Below are 21,644 nucleotides of genomic sequence, written 5' to 3' on the forward strand. Positions count from 1 at the left end.
ATAAATATTTAAAACTTTTTTTACATTTATGTGAGTAAGAGCTAAAACAAAATTACACATTTTTAGCACTAAAATAAATATATTATCACTTCGGGACCTACTCAGCTCGGGGAGACAAGACTAAGCTATATATTATTGGTTGCTTTCACTTTAAAAATAAATAGCATACGGATAGCAATAACCACAATACTTTACGGCTTTTACCGAATCAGTACTCATTGTAATAGCTTCATCGTCTAGGGGCTAAATCATCATTAAATTCAGAAAAATTGTGGATTGACACAAGGGGAAAATACTCTTCGAGATGGCATTTACACCAATTTAAAGCTATGGTATTATGGATTTAACTTCTAAAAACTACTTGGTGCTTATGTTAGTACCGACTTGTATATACAAAACCACTATTTGAGTTATTTATGTAGTAAAGATAAAGAGTGCTTAAAAATAAGCCAAGAAAATTGAGCAGTCGTGGAAAAAAAAGTCTTTTAAGTCCATAATTAGCAATAAATATTAAGAACTAGGCTCTAAATACACCTGTTATGTACAAAGTTATATACACATTTTCTCTATCCTTAGAATGCATGTACGGTGATGTCTGTGATCTTAAGTCACTTTGTGTCAATGCTCGGCATTGAAATAAGAATTTGCGTCCTGAACGAATGGATATCAAATCAAATATACCAATGGATGAAGTTCGCCATGAAAAAATATTTGACTCAGCCGGGATTCTAACCCGGGTCTCCCGATTGCCGGTCAGGTCTCGAATTGCGAGTTGTAGCACCAAGCCATTTTCTCAGAGCGAACTTCGGGATGGGTTTTACAGAACAAGATGTTGACGTCACAAGTCCAGACTGGCGAGGGTCGTGCTTACTAAGCCACTGTCGGGGTGAAAAACCCTTTTGTCGCTGGTCTGCGACGACGAATTCCTGCAGTGCTTTGGATATCAAATCCTCTTATTCGTTTCTTTTTCTATTCCGTTCTGTCATAAGTGCATAAGAGGACAGCCAACCGGTAAGAAAGGAGCGCTACTGACGCAAAAGTCACAAGTTTATCACTTTGGGAAAAAATTTCTCACAAAAGTAACAACACACATCACCGCTAAAAAATTCGTTTTTTTTCACTTCAGGTGTCTGTTGGCCAGCAGGCGCCAAAAATCTCCGTGGGAGAAGTCATTTCTCTCCTTCAGCGGAATGAGCACAAGGAAACATCGTCTTCGTTCGTAGCGTCTGTCACACTTGCACCTCGATGCGGGCGCGCCGCTCCGCCTCCCACAGGAATGCGTCAGGGTGCGGGGGCCACTGGTGTGGGTCCCCTGCTTCCGGGTGCCCGGAGACGGTGGTTATGCCGGATGGGAGGCCGGCGCTGAGTCCAGGGGTCGCCCAGCTGCGCCATTCCTTCCGTCGCACTCTCGCAAGGGCTTCGGACAGCGATCGCACGAAGGATAGGGAGGCTGATGGACGAAAGAAAGGAGAGAAGGTGAAAATGGGGATCGCAGAATACTCATTGACCTGTATCACAGGTTCAAAAAGGAGGGGACTGCTCAGGAGAATCCTCTATATTATTTCTACTGTATTGATACCTTTTTCTCAACTTGCACGCAACCAAACTCTAAAAATGAGGTACCAAAATGCACAGAAAACATCAGAAAACACGCGACGGCATATATTACTTCCAAAATATTGCTATTGTTTCCTAAAATTGGTTTTTAAAGATTAAAAAAAATTATCGATTAAAAAAATCGATTCCGGCAAGCTTGTCCTCATCCCAAGAATACAGTTAACGCCGTCGGATCCCACCATGCCTTTTAATTTGACTCTCAGACAATTTCCCATTAAGGTTTCCTTTGCGATGACTATTAACAAGGCTCAGGGTCAGACTTTACAAAGAGCTGGCTTATTCCTGCCTGACCCAGTATTCTCTCATGGCCAACTTTATGTATCATTCTCTAGGGTAAGATCTTTTCAAAATATTTTTTATAAGTATTAAGGAAAACGCTAAACAAGTGTTAACAGATGTTAGTGTAATTACTGCCAATGTTTTGTTTAAAGAGGTCCTCTGGCCTCGATTTGTACATGAACATTCCAATAAAATTTGTACATAAGACCCTGCCTTTTTTTCTACATTTTAAAATTAGAAACGCGCCTATCCCTCTGTGGACCTTCATTGAAAAGAGCGGGGGAAGCCCGCTTGATGCGGGCGCATCACGCTCGAGTAACTTACAGCTGATTATATAAGTAAATATTTATTACCGTATTTACCAGTAGAAGCCGCCCACCTTTTTTTCCGGAAATTCCGGTGAAAAAGGGGGGTGAGCGGCTTACACGAATCCTTAAACTTCTAATGTAAGCCGCGCACCATTTTCCCTCAAATTCTTATCGTTTATTTCTCCAGAGTTTAGCATTGAGTCTAGGAAAACTTCGCAGGAATTACATTTCTAACATTAAAATATGCAGTGTCCTGCGTGATACGGTGGAAATCTTTGATATTCGGCTTATTAAAACAACTTGTCTGTTTCCACACTCTTTTATTTTCACCGACCTTGGTTTCGGCAACTTGTTTTCCGACATGGTTTCCGACAACACCGACCATGGCAACCTTGACAATGGCACAAGTTGCCGAAACCATGGTCGGTGAAAATAAAAGAGTGTGGAAACAGACAAGTTGTTTTAATAAGCCAAATTTCTAACATTATTTAACCTTCATTTGCCGGCCTCGGTGGCGGCGGGGTAAAGTCCTCGCCTGCCAAACATGGCCTATGAGAGCTGTATTCGGAGGTTTGGGAATAAAATAAATAAAAAATAATAATCAAGGTAAAGTTAATTTATCGATTTAGCAACGAATCACGATTTCTTATATTAGACTGCACCCAAAAAGCGCTAGGAAGTTTTTTTCCCCTCACGAACCGGCCCAAAAATGGGGGCATACTCGAGGGCGCGACTTACGCGAGTAAATTCGGTGTATGAAAAAATTTTGTCACGAAATTTTAACTCTGTACATCTGATGCAAGTGGGAACCAAAAGAACAGATGAGATAATATTTAGGTCGAAAACGCTCCATCTTTTAACTACAGAAACATTTAGCCAAGAGCTTCGATAGCCCGCGAGTTTCCTCCGTTGCCAGATGTTCTGGATAACTCATGGCTTAACCTACTGGCAACCGGGAAAATTTTCGGCCAATCGGAGAGTTTTCCTTAAATTTTCGGTAGTCTAAAAATGTGCGTTTTCGAACATCATTGGTAATTTTGATTTTCACTGACAGCTATGCAGGGTTAAAATTTCGTGAAAAACATTTTCTTCATCCTGTATACAGAATATAGATAGAACATGTACAACACCATACATATACATAATATGGTGTGTATATGGTAATTAAATATGTAAAAGCAGTAGAATGTTTATGTTGCATCGGCTGCATTTTTTTATGCTTGCGGATTGGAGCGCAACAGGTAAAATCGCAGATCGATCGCTTTTGACAAACTTTCATGGTTTAAAACAGTTACAAAAACTCCAAAAATGACTTATATGTAACCACCGTAGCAAACATCTATCGCATTGTCGTTTATAGCGTATTTTACTGTAACAGGCTTAATGGAAAAAATGGAACGGAGTTAAGAACTAGACCTAAATGTAATAAAAATATCTAAAACGGATTTTTAATTCAAGTCATTTAAGTTGTCTGAGCATCAAAAGTCTGCTTTTAATTATTTCATGGACCTGTGCATAAATAGAAACACTGTTGAAAATTCATTATAGATGAAAAAGAAAATAAAGATAAAAAATTTTTGTTTTATTTCCGCATACTTAATTACTTAAACGACACAGGTTTGGAAAATATACACTGTCATTCTGACAAACATATGAAAGCACGTTGATTTTTTGAGAGATGTTAGGTACCTTGATTATAACAGTGAATATTGTCGAAACCTAGGTCGTTTAAGAAATAAACTAATAAACTCCGTGGAAATAATACAAATGTTTTATCTTTATCATAATATCGATTCTCGATCTCCACAAGGTATCATCTAAAGGCCGTTTTACACGTTACACGGAATTGCGCAATCTGACGTACGTGCGAAGGCGCAATCAAAATTGCGTCGTGTAAAGCGGTGAATTGCTAGAACACATGCGAGAATGCGTGGATGCGAGGCGTCAAAATAGCCCCTGTTCTAATTTCGTTCATGTACTCGCGCAATTCCGCGCCATTTTAGAAATCAATGCAGCTCTAACCTGCGCAATTCCGTGCCCCGTATAAAACGGCCATAAGACGTTATACTCAGTATAAATAAAATATTTCTGATCTTCATGGATGATATCGTTAATTCTATATAATCCATCTGTTTAAATCAGAAAAGCTGGAATGGGGATAGTAACAGCTCATTATTTATCTCTCTTTCTCTCTGTCACCCTGAAATAGCATTTTATGTGTACAGGAGAAGGGTCGACTCAGGAGAAATGTGATCAAGGGAGGCACTTGAAAGTTTAACTGATAAGATTTGGAGGGAAGAGGAAACTATGGAAGAGTATACTCATTATGTCTAACTTATGAAGTGATGAGCGAAAATTGCTGATGAGGAAGAAAAGAAAGAAAGGGGGGGGAAGTGAAAAAGATTGTTGACCGAGAGGGGTGAGCTGAAGGTGTTGGTGGAGTGGAGAATGAGTGCTGTTTGGAGGGGCCTTCAACTTAGTTCGGAAGAAGAAACTATTTCCCCGGGGTGAGTTTGAGTGCCTTTTGGACGGGGAGGAGACATTAACTTAAGCGCTGTCATCGGGGGAGGGAACTGGATGGCAGACACGAAGGCAATTTTGGGGATCAATAGGAAAGGAGATGGGGGTGGCGTTACAAGCAAAAACTCTTTTTTTTAATTATCTTAAAATGTCGTGGGAAGTCAATCCAAGGTTTTGAAACAGAATCCCTGCGTACTGATTTTGGTGGTCACTTTCATCTCTGATCGATTGAAGTGGTAGGTAATATGGATCAATGAAGCTGCAAAATTAATCGTGGAATGTATGTAAGTTTGAAGTTAATAAATGATGTTAATTGCTACATGGATGATACTTAAATATTTTAATTACATGAAGGCAATAATTGTTAGACTTTTCTATTCTATACGATGTATTCGATTCCTTAGCAAAAATGGGTGTCAAATGTGATTTTTGTAACTGTAAAACCTCTCAAATGATGTCCGTTTTATGCCACACTCTAAATATGTAAAAATTTTGCAGTTCCTTGGATGGTAACCTTGAGGTTATTACCAGTATTTTAAAGAAATATTTGGTTACAGTATAAATAAAATTGTCATGGAACAGTTAATACAACATATCATCATGAATGCAATACAATCCTCGATGCCACGCCAAATATAGTTGAATATATCTACGCATGTATCTCTGATGTACTGGGTTGTCATAAAAATTGTGCGGTTTCAGTAATTCATAGGAAGGTAGTAGGGTAAGGGTGGCTGAGATTTTTTAGAGGCTGCCCGATCCCTGCTTGAGTGCTGTGTGGAGGACACTTCGGAACAGCATCCGTCCGTCGGATGGGACGTTAACACGTGGTCCCCTTTTCGCCTTTCGTTAAGAGTAGGCTAATGTCGACGCCAGGTGTCTCTCTTGTCGAGCGATTACAGGCGCATTTATTGGCATGTATTAGTTGTGCAAAAAACTGTTTGAGACGAAAAATTCCAGTGATAAAAAGACTTAACTATATGTAATTCTGTTTTCATTTAAACCGTGTTCGAAATAGCACCATTGTTCATGAAAACTCTGTGTAATTAGGAGCCAAAGACAGGAGGAAGTGGAGATCAATTTGAAAGAAAATGAAGCGTAATCTTTGTTATCGTTCAAACCATGTTTTTCATCGGTGAGGATAGAGTTTCCCCGGTAATAAGTCGTTGCCATATGGATATCAAACAAAGCAAGTGACCAGAGGTAAGTTAAAGGAGAGACTAGTCGCAAGGGACAAGAAAATGATTGGTATACTCAGTATTCCCACCAGGTTTTCGATCGGCAGTGGTGGAGTTTGCCACGAAATATCAAACGCGTAAATATCAAACATAGTGAGTGCTAGAAATCGAGCCCTGAAGATGAGTGCCGAGACGGTAACATTAACCAAAGACATTAACCCGGTGGGAATCCCGAGAAAAGTTTACCCAAATGAGGGTAGAGTTTGCCCCGTAAGCTGTGAGTAATTCTGTTTTCTTTTAAAACATATTCAGAACAACATCATTCTTTTATGATGGCCCAGTATTACTGAGATGGTAGTACACTCACCGTTGCTCTCTAGAAGCCTTCCTTTGCCACTCCCATCGTCTCCCTCAAAGGCAGTCGACTTGTCCGCTGGCCAAGGTACTTCGCCGCATGGCCTCCCCCGTCTTCGCCATACCCCGGCGAACCCTATCACGATAGCGAACAGGAGTACGAAGGCCGTCAAAGCCGCTGCACTTCCCACCAGCACTTCCTTCCCCGCGCCCCAATCGGAGCCCTTCTCTCTCTCGCCAGAAAGAGGCGCCGGGGCCTGCTGGTGCCTGGTGTCCGAGGTGAACACCACGGGATTTGCCTTGCGGGTATCCAAGTGCATCACCTCGCTGCGGTCGGGGGGCTGGGAATCACCTAAGATGTGAGACACCACCTCCACCTGTGGGCGCAAATAGGAAAACGACTGGTTACGATTCTTTTGGAAGAAATGTTGACTCAGTTTCAATTCGCGGTGATGAGAAATAATAATTAACAAGCTTTCTTGTGATTTTATTTTTGGGATTTCAAAACTTTTCCATTAGCTACCATATCATATGCCATAAAAAACGAGGAAAAATGCTTATTTTATGTTTTTAAAAGTTTTTTTTTTCAATTTTCACCCCCTAAATCTTTTCAATCCCAGTGAAGTTTGTCTCTCTCTTGACCCTGATAGCCTTAAAACATCAGTTTTTTTCAATCAGAAGCAGATAACATTAGTAAAAGTCCCTTGAAAAAGCGATAAGTTTACATAAGGGTTTGCTTTCCCCAATAGGGTGGTTTCCTATTATTTTTTTATTGCCTAAATCGAAAGATTATTACTCCTGGAGTACGTATTTCACGCTTTTAGATTTTTAAATGACGATATCTATTTTTCGCGATCAAATGAAAAGTGAAAAATTTCAAGCGCGCGAAAACGCGACGCGTAAGTAGGAATGAAGGGAAAAAGTCCGTACGACGCATTTCTGGTTCCCCCTCCCGCCTGGTAGGTGACCTTGATCGAGGCTCTGAGCGCTGATAGGACGCAGGATGCTAACGGGTAGCTGAGTACCTTCCTGTCTGGTAGCGCATGGCTTAAAAAAGGTTTATTAATACCTTATCAAGCGAAGAAAACTTTCTGACCTTAGCCAGTTTTAATAGGTGATTATTAAGACATGTTTCCCTGAGCTCTGTGCCTCATGCATGCATTGGTAGCCTCTGACGATGCATAACTCCTATCCTCTCGTGTAGAAACTAGGTCCCTGTGACGTCACGTGGAGTGGAATCGCATGGGCGCCAATCTGGCCTTTTTCAAATGAGGATAAAATTTGACCCTTGCCATTCGTCTAAACCGGTATTTCAAAAACCAAATAATTTGTGTATTATGAATACACTAATGGTGGGTAACGAATCGCCATCAATGCCATTTGTTTTCTTTGATGAAGGAAACTACCCTATTAAGGGGTTGCGTAAAAATGGATGGTGATAGAAAAAAACGGAGGTCATTTTCGGATTCAGTGACCCAAAATTAGCCAGAAACACCCTAAATTGTAGCCAGGCATTTTTTAAACTATTTTTTGCAGAACAGTGTTATACTTGTTTTTTGTATCGATCGGTTAAATTTGAGTTCCAAAATAAAATAAAATATTCACCAGTGAAAATTTTACATGAAGCTAAAAATAAGTATGATAGCCCATGTTAACGAGGAAAGGTTAGTGATTTTTGCTCATTTCACTTTAGTAAGGTGTAATTACCGTAAAATCAGGAAATAAAATATTTAAATTTAATATTAAACATTCTTTTTTACACAAAATAAAGAATTCGCATTCAAAAAATATTGTTACTTAACCGACCTAGGTCACTTTATGCCATCTATTGAGGAAATAAGTAAGTTAGACTTGATAATGGCATTAGCACCTCAACCTTGGCCAGTTCACTATCAAGATTCATTTAGAAACCTACCATTGGCTTTTAATTTTGTTATGGATTCTAAGTTTTATCCGTGTGATAGTTCTTCACTGGCAATGAACACGGAATAAAGTTAATCAACCGAAATATTGCTCATATCAGTTTCGTAAGACGTAACTATCATAAAACCAGGAAAGCAAGTATTTTAATTCAGTATAAAAAAATCATATTTTGCCAAAAATAAAGAATTCGCATTCAAATAGTCACAAATAAGCCATTGGGTGGTTAATATCATTATTAATCTTGACCGGGAACTTTGTATTCATGAGTGCTTTTTAAAGATATTTTTGAAAACTTTTCCTTATGACAGCCGCCCATTATGTCTTACCTGAATGTGATATAGCGTCAGTGGCCATAGGGATAGAGTGACACTCGTGGTGTGAGTGAAGAGGTTTCCCTTCAATCCACCGCCGTCCACCTCCCAAGTCACCAAATACACTCGGGCCCCCCTCCTCTCCTCCCACGACACCTCCGCGATCACCAGCACCCCCTGGTGAATTAGGGACACTTCGCGAAGCATCCAGCGGTCGCTCAGGGGACCACCGGACGGAGAAGGTGGTTTCAACGGTTGCTGCTGCTATTGTTGGGTGAAAGAAAGGAAGGCGATGAGTTTGGCTAATGAAAGCTACATTGGAAGGCTGTACCATGAAATTAAGTAATGTCACATTCCATATGATTTCACTGTAATATATATCCCTTTTAATGGTGAAACAAAACTCAGCACTGTTCCACAAACTTTTATTTTAACAGTCTATTAGTTTCGACGTTTATACCGTCATTATCAAGACTAATTAAGTGACGGTATATAATATGACGGGATAAACGTCGAAACTAGTAGACTGTTAAAATAAAAGTTTTTGGAATAGTACTGGGTTTTGTTTCACCATGAACATTTCATCGTTTCACCAAGTAACGCCCAAATCAGTTGATTTTATATTCTTTTTATCGTGGCATTCAGATTTTCTTTTAAAAAATTTGTGACCTCCACGCAATAAATTCTGGATATTCTGGCTTTGATATCCCGTAAATTTATAGATGTAAATGCATATCGATGGCTAAATTCTAATAATACGTATCTCAAAAATAGCAATTTTTCAGGAGGGATTAAACACGATTACTTTTTTCTAATTGTACGCTAAAATTAAAAACCAAAAATTCATAAAACTGAATAAGAAGCATACATTTACCAGCAAAGAGTTGTTTCTTTGCTTGAATTTTATTTTTTTAATGATGTTACACTTAGTATAAGATACCTGTGTCAAGCCGGCCAAATTTTAAGGTACGAGTTGTTGGAATTTTGCCATCGATATGAATTTTTAGGAAAAATTTATGTTACATTTGGAGTATAATTGTATTACTTTGACCACAAAATACGAGAAGTGTCATATCAAAACGATCAGTAAAAAAAATAAAACTTAGTCTCCTCTACATCTGTTTCTAATAGTATAGAACAGGGGTCTCCAAAATACGGCCCGCGGGCCGGATCCGGCCCGCACACTCGTTTCAAGTAGCACGCGATTCTCGCTCGTTTAACTCTGTGAGACGCCGCTAGAAGCATTGCATCGCTGCACTGCACGTCAAAGTCGCCTTCAACTGTTCGTAAATAAGAAATACGCCACCGGATACTTCAGTAGACGTAGGTATCGAATACTTCAGGCATCGTAAAATTTGCTATCCCGCCCGCGGGGCGATTCGGAACTTGGAATGTGGCCCTCGTGGCCTAGTAAATTGGAGACCCCTGGTATAGAATATAGTGGAAAATGTTGCATCCAAAGCTAAAATGCCTCACTGAAATTTAAATGGTAGATTAAACCGATACAAAAAGTGATCATTGTAAAATAAAATATTTGAATAACCAGCGTGCTGAGGAACAAAATTATGTATTTCATCATCGATGTATATAATGTGTGAAAGCATTGAGCGAAAAGCAATAATCACAAAAAGTTGAAATCAGATATTGTTTCGATCTCATTGCCTTTCCGGCCTTGGTGGCAGCCAGGTAAAGTCCTCGCATGTCAAATCGAAGGTCGCGGGTTCGAGTAGGGTAGGTTGCACCTATCCAGGGCATCGATGTCCGTGTACATTTTATTGTGAAATGTTTAAAAAATCCCGATGTAAAGGTCAGATAGTACTGTTTTCGGTGGTGTGGCAATCAATAGATAAATAAATAAACCACCTTTATAAATAGGGCAATGAAATCTTTGCCATATTGAAATTTTCAGGGTAGTTAGTCAGTGGCGTATAGGGACAAGGGGGAGCCTAAGTGGCGTTATAATTTCAGTAGTAGTGGGGGTCGGAAAAATAATCATTCTATCTAGTGTAAATTGGATACCCAAAGGGGGCTTTAGCCCCCCTAGTTTCCCCTAATAGGTCTGCCACTGGATAGAGTAATGGTTAGTTTTAATTATTTATCTCAGACACTTTGTTACTTCCACAATTTATTATTTCATTTTTGAACTATTTCGGCTGTTACACGATTATCAAGTACTTGATAATGGTGTAACAGCCGAAATTGCTCAAAAATTAAAAAAAAATTATATTGTGGAAGTAACAAAGTCTGTTATAGATAACATGGAGCCCTTCCATCAAGTAAAAAGCTTCAAGTGTCGATTAAATTCCGTTTTTACGCGTGAAATCAATTTTCCCAACTTGAAGCTCTTTTAATGTAAGACACGGTCTCCGGCGTTACTTTGAGGAACTGTTTCATGTTAAAAATATAAAAAAGTATTTTAATTTTTTACTTTAAGCGCTTGGTATTCCCATATTTAGTTTACGGGTTTAGCTTTCACTCAGTAGGTTTCCGCAGGTTTTTTCACGCCCCCCTTTTTGTGTGGGCGTTTTCCTGCAGTGGGTTTTTTCGCTGAAGGATACTATTTTTTAATATGCTTGCATTGTCGCTATGGAGGGGTTAGGTGGAGTAGGGGACTTCTTAGTCTCAACCTCGCCCGAATAAAGGCATTTTATTATTATTATTATTTTTCATTCCAATAACTTGTCTTAAGAAATCCAGATATTGCATTAACAGTTTGCAGAAAACAAATAGCTAATATCACTAAAATTGATGGATTTATTGTAAACGATGCGAATCTCTATTAACTTCGAAAGAAATGGGTCAATTGAAAATTGATTGGTAAATGATTAGGTAGAAATGAATTCTCTTCCGTATGCTTTTTGCTGCATGGGAATCAATTGCTTTATTTGAACTATAGATATCCTCAAAATAGGGTATTTTGTTTTTTTTTCTGAACAACAATTCGACCGCCTCGTCTGTGTAAAAGATCTAATTGGCCTTATGACTCCTGGAGTTTATAAAATCCCCTTTGAGTGTGGTAATGTCTACGTGGGGGAGACTGGGCGAACAATATTTACTCGTCTCAAAGAACATCAGAGGCATTTCCGACTTGGTCAACCGGAAAAATCAGCCATAGTCGAGCATAGCCTGGATGAGGACCATAAAATACGGTGGGATGACACCAGAGTTTTATGGCGATCGAATCAATTCTGGGATCGTTTAACCTAAGAGGCGATTGAAATAAGACTTGAGAATAAAAATGTCAACAGAGACACTGGATATTCGATCAGCAGCTCTTGGAATAGAACTCTTAAAAGATTTATGCTTGCCAGAGCTAAGTCTACGCTGGTCCACGGTCCTCCGCGACAACAATCGGGACTCGACCAATCCGGCCCATCCTTATGCTGAGCCTCAACTGTCACTTCAAATTTTCTGTCGGTAGCCGTGAGAATGGGTAGCGAGTCGGTACCCGAAACGTCGGCGCTCTCATATAATCTTACCCGCGCGGTATCCCAAGAAGAGTTTTCAAAAACAATTCGACCGTGTTCGAAATGTTGTATCCATCCTGTGGGGCTGGCGTATTTACCTGTGCGATGGCAGCGGCCACTTGCTCGGCCGAAGCGGTTGGGAATAGGAGAGCGAGCTGTGCATCGTCCAGCGGAGAAGTCACATCCTCCCGGATGACCAGCGGCCAATTCCTTTGCTTCTGCATACCAGCGCCCGCCGCTGGGAGAGAGGTGGGCGTGGAGGGTCCTGGGGTCGTAGTCGAAAGTGAGGGTGGTCCCTCCTTGAATGAGATTCGAGGGCCCTCTTCCGTCTCCGCTGGGCTGTAGATAGTCACAAGACCCTCAGGGTCAACCACCATGACGCGGATGTCAAGATGTTTGACACTCAAGGCCGTGTTTACCAGTCGGGCTTCCAGGTCGACAGTCTGACAGGAAATGGAAGACAAATAACGGCAATCAGGTAACAGCGAAAACGATAACTATACGTTATGCGTTGGTGAACAAGCTTGGCTTTGTGGAATTTGGTTGGGTTAATGTCAAAAATTCTCCACTTGGCCTTCTCCACGAATTTATTTATTAACCGACCTAGATTGCTTAGTGACATTTATTTGGATACTAAGTTAAATTTGATAATGGAACTTAGTACCATAACCTTGGTCAGTCATCAATTAAAATTTATTTAGAATTTAGGGTAGAAACCCTAAATTGCACTGCACCCAGGATAGAAACGTATTAATAAGCATTTTCGCGGGTATTCATGCTTTCATGGGCACTGGCACTCGGTATATTTTTGTAAAGTTTAGGAGGCATATGAACTGCCAAGGAGCATTAAGTAGACTACAACTAATTTTCAATAGCTTTTCGCCCTGAGCTCTAAAAATGAAAAATGTCATTATTGGTTAATAAGAATCATCCTTCCAAAAATCCTTACTCAAGCAACTCCCATTGTTTTCCTTCTCGCAATTAAATTGAATGGCATATGGAATGACTGTGTGTTATGATTAAGGAGGTAAAAACATTCAGGTATCAGTGACTTATTAGAGTTTTGTCCGATTTACAAATATCAAAAATGCCTTAAATAACTAAATTTCATTGCAGAAACTCCCCTCAAATTACCATAATGGGACTCGAGTTTCGATGTTACTACATCATTTTCAAGGAACAACTGTTGTTCCTTGAAAATGATGTAGCAACATCGAAACTCGAGTCGAATTAAATTTTATTTTTGTGGAAAATTGCAAGTCAGTGTTTCATTATGAATCAATTCCACTCCATCTCGCTTGATTCTTCGAATTTTATACCATAATGGGCGTTAATTCCAAATACATTAATCATCGTTATTTTTTACATGAAAAGAGCTTTTTGGTAAAAATTTATTTGAAAAAAAATAGTAATAGGGTGAACTAGAGTGGTTTAAACCCTTAGAATATATACAATATTTATTTCACTGAGTATTTGAAATTTCTAAGATACCTGCGTGACTTGTGTCCAGGATTTGGCGCCCATTTGTCGCGTCATGAGGACGTAGACGACGTTATCCTTTCTGCTCCTCGCGGGCCCTCTGTAAGGAGGCCAGCGAACGAGGGGCAAGGGAATATTATCCCCCTCATTTATCTCAGGTATAACCATTTGCACCACTTGGTGGCCTTGGGTGTGCACCACTGGTTCCATTTGCCGATTGGACCCTCCCTTCGATGTATCCTGTTCACGATGGAATTTGCATGCCTGCTGGCAGCCGGGAAACTGAAACGAATAACCAAATAACTTCGTATTACTTCGAACCTTGACTTAATAAACCCTTATCAATTGCCTAAATGAATGAGTAAGGGAGAACTAGCACTGGTTTAGGGGGTGTAATCATAAAATGGTCAAGAAAAAACTATTCGTTTTCCTAAATGCATCTATGAAAACGCCGGTACTGCGGGATACGAAAGCAAATTTGAAGAACAACATGCATATATCTTGCTCAATCAGACTTTAAATCAGCTTTCGTGTTGAAGCACTCAGTGAATGAATGTGAGGGATCCATTTCGTGGCATTTTATTAGCGGCTTTTGGTAAGCAGTTTTACCCGGAGTATTGCAAAACGTTTGGGAAGTACTCTTTAAGCTGAAACTCCTTTACATTGGGGAAATAAATCCACATAATTAAGCACTGTTAATAAGTTTAATGCAATAATTTAGGCAGCTTAAACCTAAAGCAAAAAATCAGAATGAACCGCCATTTTTCAGAATGTAATTTTGTAACAGAGTCAGTAGCAAGTCCTTAAACCTGACTTATAAACAACACGTAAATAAGATCGGCTTGGACCTCGAATTAACCCGGAGCCTGTGATATCTCGCTAAGTGCACTGGATAATTAAGCTCCCAAGCTGAAATTAGGCTCAAAATTTTATTTTTTTTAAAACTTATGCATGTAGTAAACGTTTGCGAGCTTGATCAATTTTAGTCTCCCTTCGGGTTATGGCCCGCGTTGTTTAGTTGAAACTTTCATGTTTCAAGAACGCTCCAGTTTTTTATTCAGGGCAAAGTGAGGTCCTTTCAACATGAAGAAGGCAACTAAACATTTTGCGTCTAAAAAACAACGCGGGATAAAACCCGAAAGAAAACTTATGTAACGTTTAGCTTATGTAATGATTACATTCCAAGGCAGTTACACATTTTAAGTAAATTTAGTGCAATATTTCTCTCCTGGATTAACATGACAATACTTACACAAATGCCTTTCTGCGTGCACATTGCTCCCCAAACGGCATAGTTGGATTGCAGAAGCTCGCAGTTCTCCCAGCACTGAAACACAAAAAGGAAAATCGTGAGTTTAAGATGGTGTTTAGGCAAACAGAGTAATTTTTTGTTTCACCTGTCCATTTTACTATTTTCCTAATTAATAAATCAATTTTATTATTTCTTCGCACACCACCAAATACATCACAAATTGGTCATTGGTTCTCCAACAAATTTAACAATTACATGAGCACCAAAAACCAAGCCTTGGGTAGGAAAAACCTACCCAGGCGGGACTCGAACCCGCGACCTCTTGTTTGGTAGGCGAGGACTTTACCCCGCCGCCACCTAGGTCGGCGAATGAGTGATGAAACAACAACTTCGACGCCAATTGGATGAAGCATTAGCGGTAACCCTCATTAAGGGTACAGGCTCGAATTTGTGGATCGTGAGATAATATTCATACCACTCTTATAGAATCAGATAGCATATAGCAATGTCGTAAAAACTAGTCGTCGTGATATTAAATTCATCCCATATCACATAATTAATGGTATTGAGAACGGCGCAAAAATGTGTATATATTTTTATGGGAGCATTTATTACACATGAAAATCCCATGCATTAACCCCATTATTCTTTTAATCTTCACCATAACGATATAAATAATAGATATTTTGAAGGAATAAGTAGTAGGTAACTTCCACACCACATAAATATCCATCCTGATGACTTACTTACTGAACATTTAGAATTTGACGATGGATGATGAAAAAAAAGAAGAGAGCATAATGAAAATGATTGGAGGATAGGGAAATTGAGTAAAGAGCTTACTTTGTGAAATTAATCACAGTAATGTTTACTGCTATTTACGTTCATTTAAAATGATTTGGCGGCAGAGGAGTTGGTCCTTCTCTTTTCGTCATTTTCTTTATTTTTTTTTTAGAAAGAGTTAATTAAATTCATTTCAAATAATTTAGCGGTAGAGGAACTAATCCCGTTGAAAATGATGAGTAGATACAGTTTTTCATGCGCTTTCATCCATTTAATTTTTAGTCATCGCAGACTCTACTCACCACCCCATCTAAATCGGTCGTATTTCGTCATTTTTCATTACGCATAACATTTTATAATATTTCTTGGAGTTTAGGTCGATGTAAACCAAGTTATAGCCAACGTTTCGATTTATTTAAAATCACCCTCAGGGCTAAGAAAGAGAAAACATGAACAAGCAATGTTAGGTGTGGTAATACCTTAGTAACACAACATCAATAAATATGTACAAAGTTAAGAGGTATGTCAAATTTTTTTGTGTATTCTATTCTGTTCTTATATATATGTGTATACTTTAAATTATATTACTGTATAAAAAACGCGATCGTAAAATTTTTATGTAAAAATATTGTATATCGTTGTCATCTTTGTATTTTATATTGTTCATGTTTTCTCTTTCATAGCCCTGAGGATGATTTTAAATAAATCGAAACGTTGGCTATAACTTGGTTTACATTGACCTAAACTCCAAGAAATATCATAAAATGTATTAAACAAGGTCAAGAATAGAAGAGGAAAAGTAATAATATTACGCATAACTTAATTGTGGAACAGGCCGGTCAATAGCAACGACAAATATCTTTTTTTTTCATCTCTTCCTGCGCAGAAATCAGCGATACTTGCGAATGAAGCTGGCCGAGGCAGTTGGAACAACGCGATGCCACATTTTAACTCGCAAATTGAGGAGAGAGCTGCAGAAGGCTCCCTGAGCGTTCTCATTAATCGGACAATGCGAAAGCAAGGTAGAGGGAACGCCGGACGAGAGGGTCCTCGAAACAAGACGCTCAACAAGAGGGTCCTCAACACAGACTCACACGGGGCAGAGGTGCGACTGGGAGGGTCTCTCTCGAGCGAGTTCAGACTGAGAACGGACTGACCCGCTTGCATTCCTGAGAGAATCCTTTTGTGCCGGAGTAATTGCCCCCAACTCCTCTTGTGCACACTCAATTTCCCTCTCTTTTCAATTATCATCATCACCCTCGTCCGAAATACGCAAAGGTGAGGCAAAAGAGGCCCGCGAGTACCATTCTGCTTGCTGAGGGCACGAGCAGCTTTTCCCTTTCATCTCGACTATCGAATAAAAGAAGCTGGGACGCCGTCGGGAGACATAAATTAAAGGAAATATGTCAAAATTGGAAATAATTTAAAATGGAAAATTAGTAGAAAATTCCACTGGAGGTCTTCCGGTTTCGGTTATTCATTTTTTCCCTTATTTAAACCTTAGCACAGCTAAATTACGCACGCATTGTGATTTATGCATCACACCACGCATTGTTATCGATAACATGGAGCCCTTCCATCACGTAAAAGCTTCAAGTTTCGATTGAATTCCGTTTTTTACGCAACTTGAAATTTTGTCATAAGAAATATAGATCTTGTGTTAACAGTTTGCAGAAAATAAATTGTTAATATCACTAAAATTGATGGATTTGTTATTGGATTATTATATGTTATTTGTTATTGATGGATTTGAAAATTGATGGATTGATGGATGGATTAGACACCCGATTAGGAAAATTAAGTTTATTCATCGAATTCACGAGCGCGTGGCGGTATTTAGACCTCTTGGAAATTAGTGGCAGAAGAAAGTGGCATTCTGATTATTATGTATGATCGTTAAGGAAAAAAATTGTGAAATAGCAGTTCCCTTTATAGCAAAAAATTCTGCAAGTACATCCAAGTGACACCAAGATAAAGTTAGTCATTACGTTCCATTTACGACAAATGCGAACAAAAAATGGACCAAGATCGAAAATACTCGAATGTCTCCTACACAAACCTATAAACCATGCGACAGATAATGAGTACAGTTTAAATTACGCTTTAATTAATATAATTCTGAGTTCCACCAGACTATATTCACCACATTTAAACCGGTCGTATGTCATCATTTTTCATCCCGCGTAACTTTTTAAAATACCTACTTACGTCATCATTGCCTTGATTGGTAGCCCTCAACTTGGGGGCTAGACAGAATATACATATTCAAACAATTATCTGTACTTAATGTACACTTAATAAAAATAAATTTGACTTGATACTGAGGTGAAATTTTTAAATTTGATCCAAAAGGGAATGCTGAAAAGTGTGCAATAAACACATTTAAAATTTGAAGACCATAGCTGAGGTTTTAAAGAAGTAATGGGTCACGAAACCAGAGCAGTAGAGTAGTCATCTTAACGCAAGTTAACTGAGGGTTCCTTTACAGCTCGACGTGACGTTAACACCAAGTCTAGCAAGCCAATTAGAGCCCGTTGCCGAGAATTGACGACATTACCTTGCCAGCTCGCAGTATCGTCACAGAAAATTCGTTCAAGCTAGATTTTCTTACCGAGGATACGCCATAAAGCTAGAGATTTCGAATTTGTGCTTGTATATTAGAAGCTCAACTATACAAATATGCTGAATTAGCTGAAATGGGAGATAATAATGATATTTATTTCATTAGTTAATAATATTTGAAGTTGTTGTATGTGATATTTCTATCGACTATGGCTGTTAAAGTGCATGCTGTCTCTAATTTTTCGTGTATTCCGCGAGCGGAAATAAAATAAAAAGGCCATTATGATGAATATGTAAGTGCCATCATCTTATCCATTATTAATGATTATAATTTTTTACCGCTTTATCTAACATCATTAAATTTGGTAGTTAATTAGGATAACTTAAGGCTTAAACTCTTCGCGAAAATATACAAAATAAAATACATATTGTGTAGATGGCTTGGGAACATAAGATAGTTTGTCCCCGGCCCGATTTTAGGAGCCGACGCTTCACGCCTTTCACTTTTTTTCTCAACACAGCGCTGCGAAGGCAAAATATTGCCGATGAAGCGGGAGCTGCGAGTCAACGCCGCACTGTGATGCTAGTAGCATCATGCTACCCAGCCATCTCGCGCCTGTTTTAGAGGCTGATTCTCACTCGTGAGATAAAAGACATTGATTCCAACGATATTCATTAAGGGGACAACCCGTTTCAAGAATTAAGAAAAAGGGGTAAAGTATTCCATATGGGATGGTAACAAGGAGGGAGAAGGGTAAGAGTTTGGTGGGGTATGCTTCAGTTTTGAAGATTATGGATCAAAGAAAAGTTGGGTGGGCTAATAACTAATACGTTATGTGGGGAAAGGGTCTACATTTTCAAGTGTGCTTTGGTGGCAAGGGTAAAAATTCCTCCGTAAGAGTGAAAGTGAAATAGCAAGCAGAACCGTAGGAGCTTGTCTAGATGCCGTAGTCCGTCTATCCTCTGAAGGCTTTGGGCCCGCCCGCGCTATCGCTCAGTTAAAATCTCTTGGCACCTGAATACGCATAACGGTAGCGAGAAGAGGGTTTAAGAACAGTGTAGAATGTTGTTTCGAAGTGAAGGATTCAAAATTGGGACATGAAAGCCGCTAATGACAACGGCAGCGAATGGAAAAACTTTATGAAAACATGGGGTAAGCTATCTTAGATGGCATAAGAGACTACCTCCGCGAGATATAAATTAAAAAATTGAAAGGTTAGACATACCGCTAATGCTTCAAAGGTGAGCGAGATCACACTAGGAATAAATTACAAGTACGTAGCTAGCAGGTAATTAATGAAAACGTTATAAAGGTCGGACAATCTTTTTAGAGTAAGTTAAATTTTATTTAGTATCACAATCGGATTCCTGGGAAGTAACTCATAGTTTTGTCATTTCACCATTTAAAATTTTAAAATTCCGGATGTATTTTTGTGAATTTGTTGCTAAATATATCAATTAAAAGTGACGAGACTATTAAAATATGATTTTCGAGTCGGAAACAATGAAAATAGACTCGTCTACGATGGTGAATGAGAGATATGACAACTGACGTGTAGGACAAATAGGGAAATTCTTCACGATAAAAGCCTCATTCACAACTTCGCTTGGCTTACCTTTTTGCGACCGAGACCGATAGCGGAAAAATAAATCACAGACCACAGCTCATTTAGACCGCTTATCAATCATAAAATCAGTTGTAAAGGATTTTGAAAGAGCTTATTATCTTTAGATTTTTATCTTCCTTGCTCCTGGCTAAATTGGAGAGACACTTGAACTTTTACAAACAAATGGCTCTGCCGAGAGTCGTAGTGCCGCTCAAAGTTGTTGCAATCTACCTAACGCCCAGTTTTCTTTAGTTCTCTCATCCATTGTTGTATCAAGATGTTGTTATAAACTAGATGACTTATTAGACAGAAGTTTTGCCGTATGGATAAGTTTGTTTGTAAGTTTGTCACAAAACTTTTATCGTATGGATATATTGGAATCGATGTACCTAAGTGTGCAAGCAGTGGAATGAATACCAATCCTAGGGTACAATATTCTTTCTAACTATGATTTTCGAATGGAAGGCATGATCAGCGCGGTTGCTCGCCAGCTGTGCCCATGGGGATTTCGCTAAGCGGGGGTGCAAAAACCAGTCAAGGTTTGACAGGGATAAGACCGGTGAAAGAGCGCTTACGAAGGTGGTTTGAAGGGGAGAGTGTTTGTGAGGGGTTGGGAGGGGAAGGCGAAGAACTGGAGGGGAGTGAAAGGAGTTTTGTTTGTGGGCGAGGAAGAGCTGTTTGTCCGTGAGATCCCGAGCTTCGCGGACAAAGGCACCGGGACCGTAAGGAGCCCCTCAGTTTGGGGCCCAGAAGTTGTCAACAATGGGATCGTCCGGAGATTTGCGCTCCAATGAGTGACGCCTTTTTGAAGGCCCGCAGACTCGTCGGACCGCCTGTAGCTGTGTGGAGGGATAGCAACGTGGAGGAGTCACACGTAGGGAGAAGTCACCAGGTGCGGGGTATGAATGAATTGGGGGATATAGTGTCCGCAACTGTCCACTTCCGAGCGCCTAAACGTTTCGGAGGGAGTATAAGGGCGTATACTCCTTTGCGGTCTTTTGAGGTCGGCCCCCTCCTAAGCGGAGGGCACCGCCTCTAGAACGCAACTCACCTGGTCAACCGTGAAAACGTTTCTTTTCCTTTGCTCGGCAAATTGGAAAACATTCATCACTCTTTCGAACAAGGCCGGGCGCGCGGAGAAAAAAAATCCCCGTTTTCCCTCTCCCTCGAAAAGCTCACAAATTCTTCTCCACAATTTATCTTCCACGTGAATATCTCTGGATGCTCCGGTCTTTCGCTTCCGGCCGAGGTAATCCGCGCTGAAATGCGCGTCACCTCGGGGCGTCATTTATGATGCCTAAGAGGAAATCCTATCCTCAAACACTGTCTGGAATGTTATTTTTTTCGTTTAAATGATTATACTGAATATGCCGGGTCAGTTATGTTACACACCCGAATATTTTTACAGTCCGAGAAAACTTCCCTAATTTTAGGAAAGAAAGAATTAGAGAAGTTTTTATACATTTTTTGCTACGATTCATGTCTTTACCTACCACGGTGGAAGATTTTTCGGGCAACTATTTTAACCAATACACACATATGTAGAATGCTTGTGTTGCAAAAACGTTAAAAGAAATGATGACGCAAGATTTGAGTGGATCAGAAGTGGTAATATGCTTAAGTAATAGTAAAGAGAGCTAATTATTAGTGATACGTGGAAATCGCATATGCGATAAATGCGATATTATTGAGATACACGTGAATAAATGCGACATAGGCGCGATGACACGACTTATATTACACTTAAACCGCAAATTTGCCTTTTTGATGGCAAAATTCGTAAATTAAGTTCCGTGCTCGCCCCTCGCTACCCCACTGGACGTTGGGCCTCATTGCTTCATAGATGGTTACATGTATTTTCATCGGTAGGTAATAGAGAGGTTGAGAGAGAACCTGGGTAGCTTCTGCGATGTTGAGGAAATATTTCTTGACATCTGCCTATAAAAAACTGAGTTTGGTAATGCTGCATTCCACACAATCTGAACACCAGTTAGCATCATGGAC

At 39.6% G+C, this 21,644-nt stretch overlaps 1 protein-coding gene across 1 annotated transcript in view; it reads right to left on the reverse strand.

Moving 5' to 3' along the window:
• Positions 1-877: 877 nt before the first annotated feature.
• LOC124165896 overlaps positions 878-21,644 on the reverse strand; it is a 41,224-nt gene continuing 20,457 nt past the window's right edge. Inside the window, exons 3-8 of the mRNA XM_046543436.1 lie at positions 14,689-14,763; positions 13,449-13,718; positions 12,056-12,400; positions 8,506-8,754; positions 6,270-6,633; positions 878-1,450 (exon numbers count right to left, since the gene is read on the reverse strand). Of these exons, the coding sequence (XP_046399392.1) occupies positions 1,230-1,450; positions 6,270-6,633; positions 8,506-8,754; positions 12,056-12,400; positions 13,449-13,718; positions 14,689-14,763 (1,524 nt within the window). The 3' untranslated portion in view covers positions 878-1,229. The remainder of the gene's footprint in view (positions 1,451-6,269; positions 6,634-8,505; positions 8,755-12,055; positions 12,401-13,448; positions 13,719-14,688; positions 14,764-21,644) is intronic.

The sequence above is a fragment of the Ischnura elegans genome, chromosome 9 (genome assembly GCF_921293095.1).
Source record: "Ischnura elegans chromosome 9, ioIscEleg1.1, whole genome shotgun sequence".
NCBI classification, from domain to species: Eukaryota; Metazoa; Arthropoda; class Insecta; order Odonata; family Coenagrionidae; genus Ischnura; species Ischnura elegans.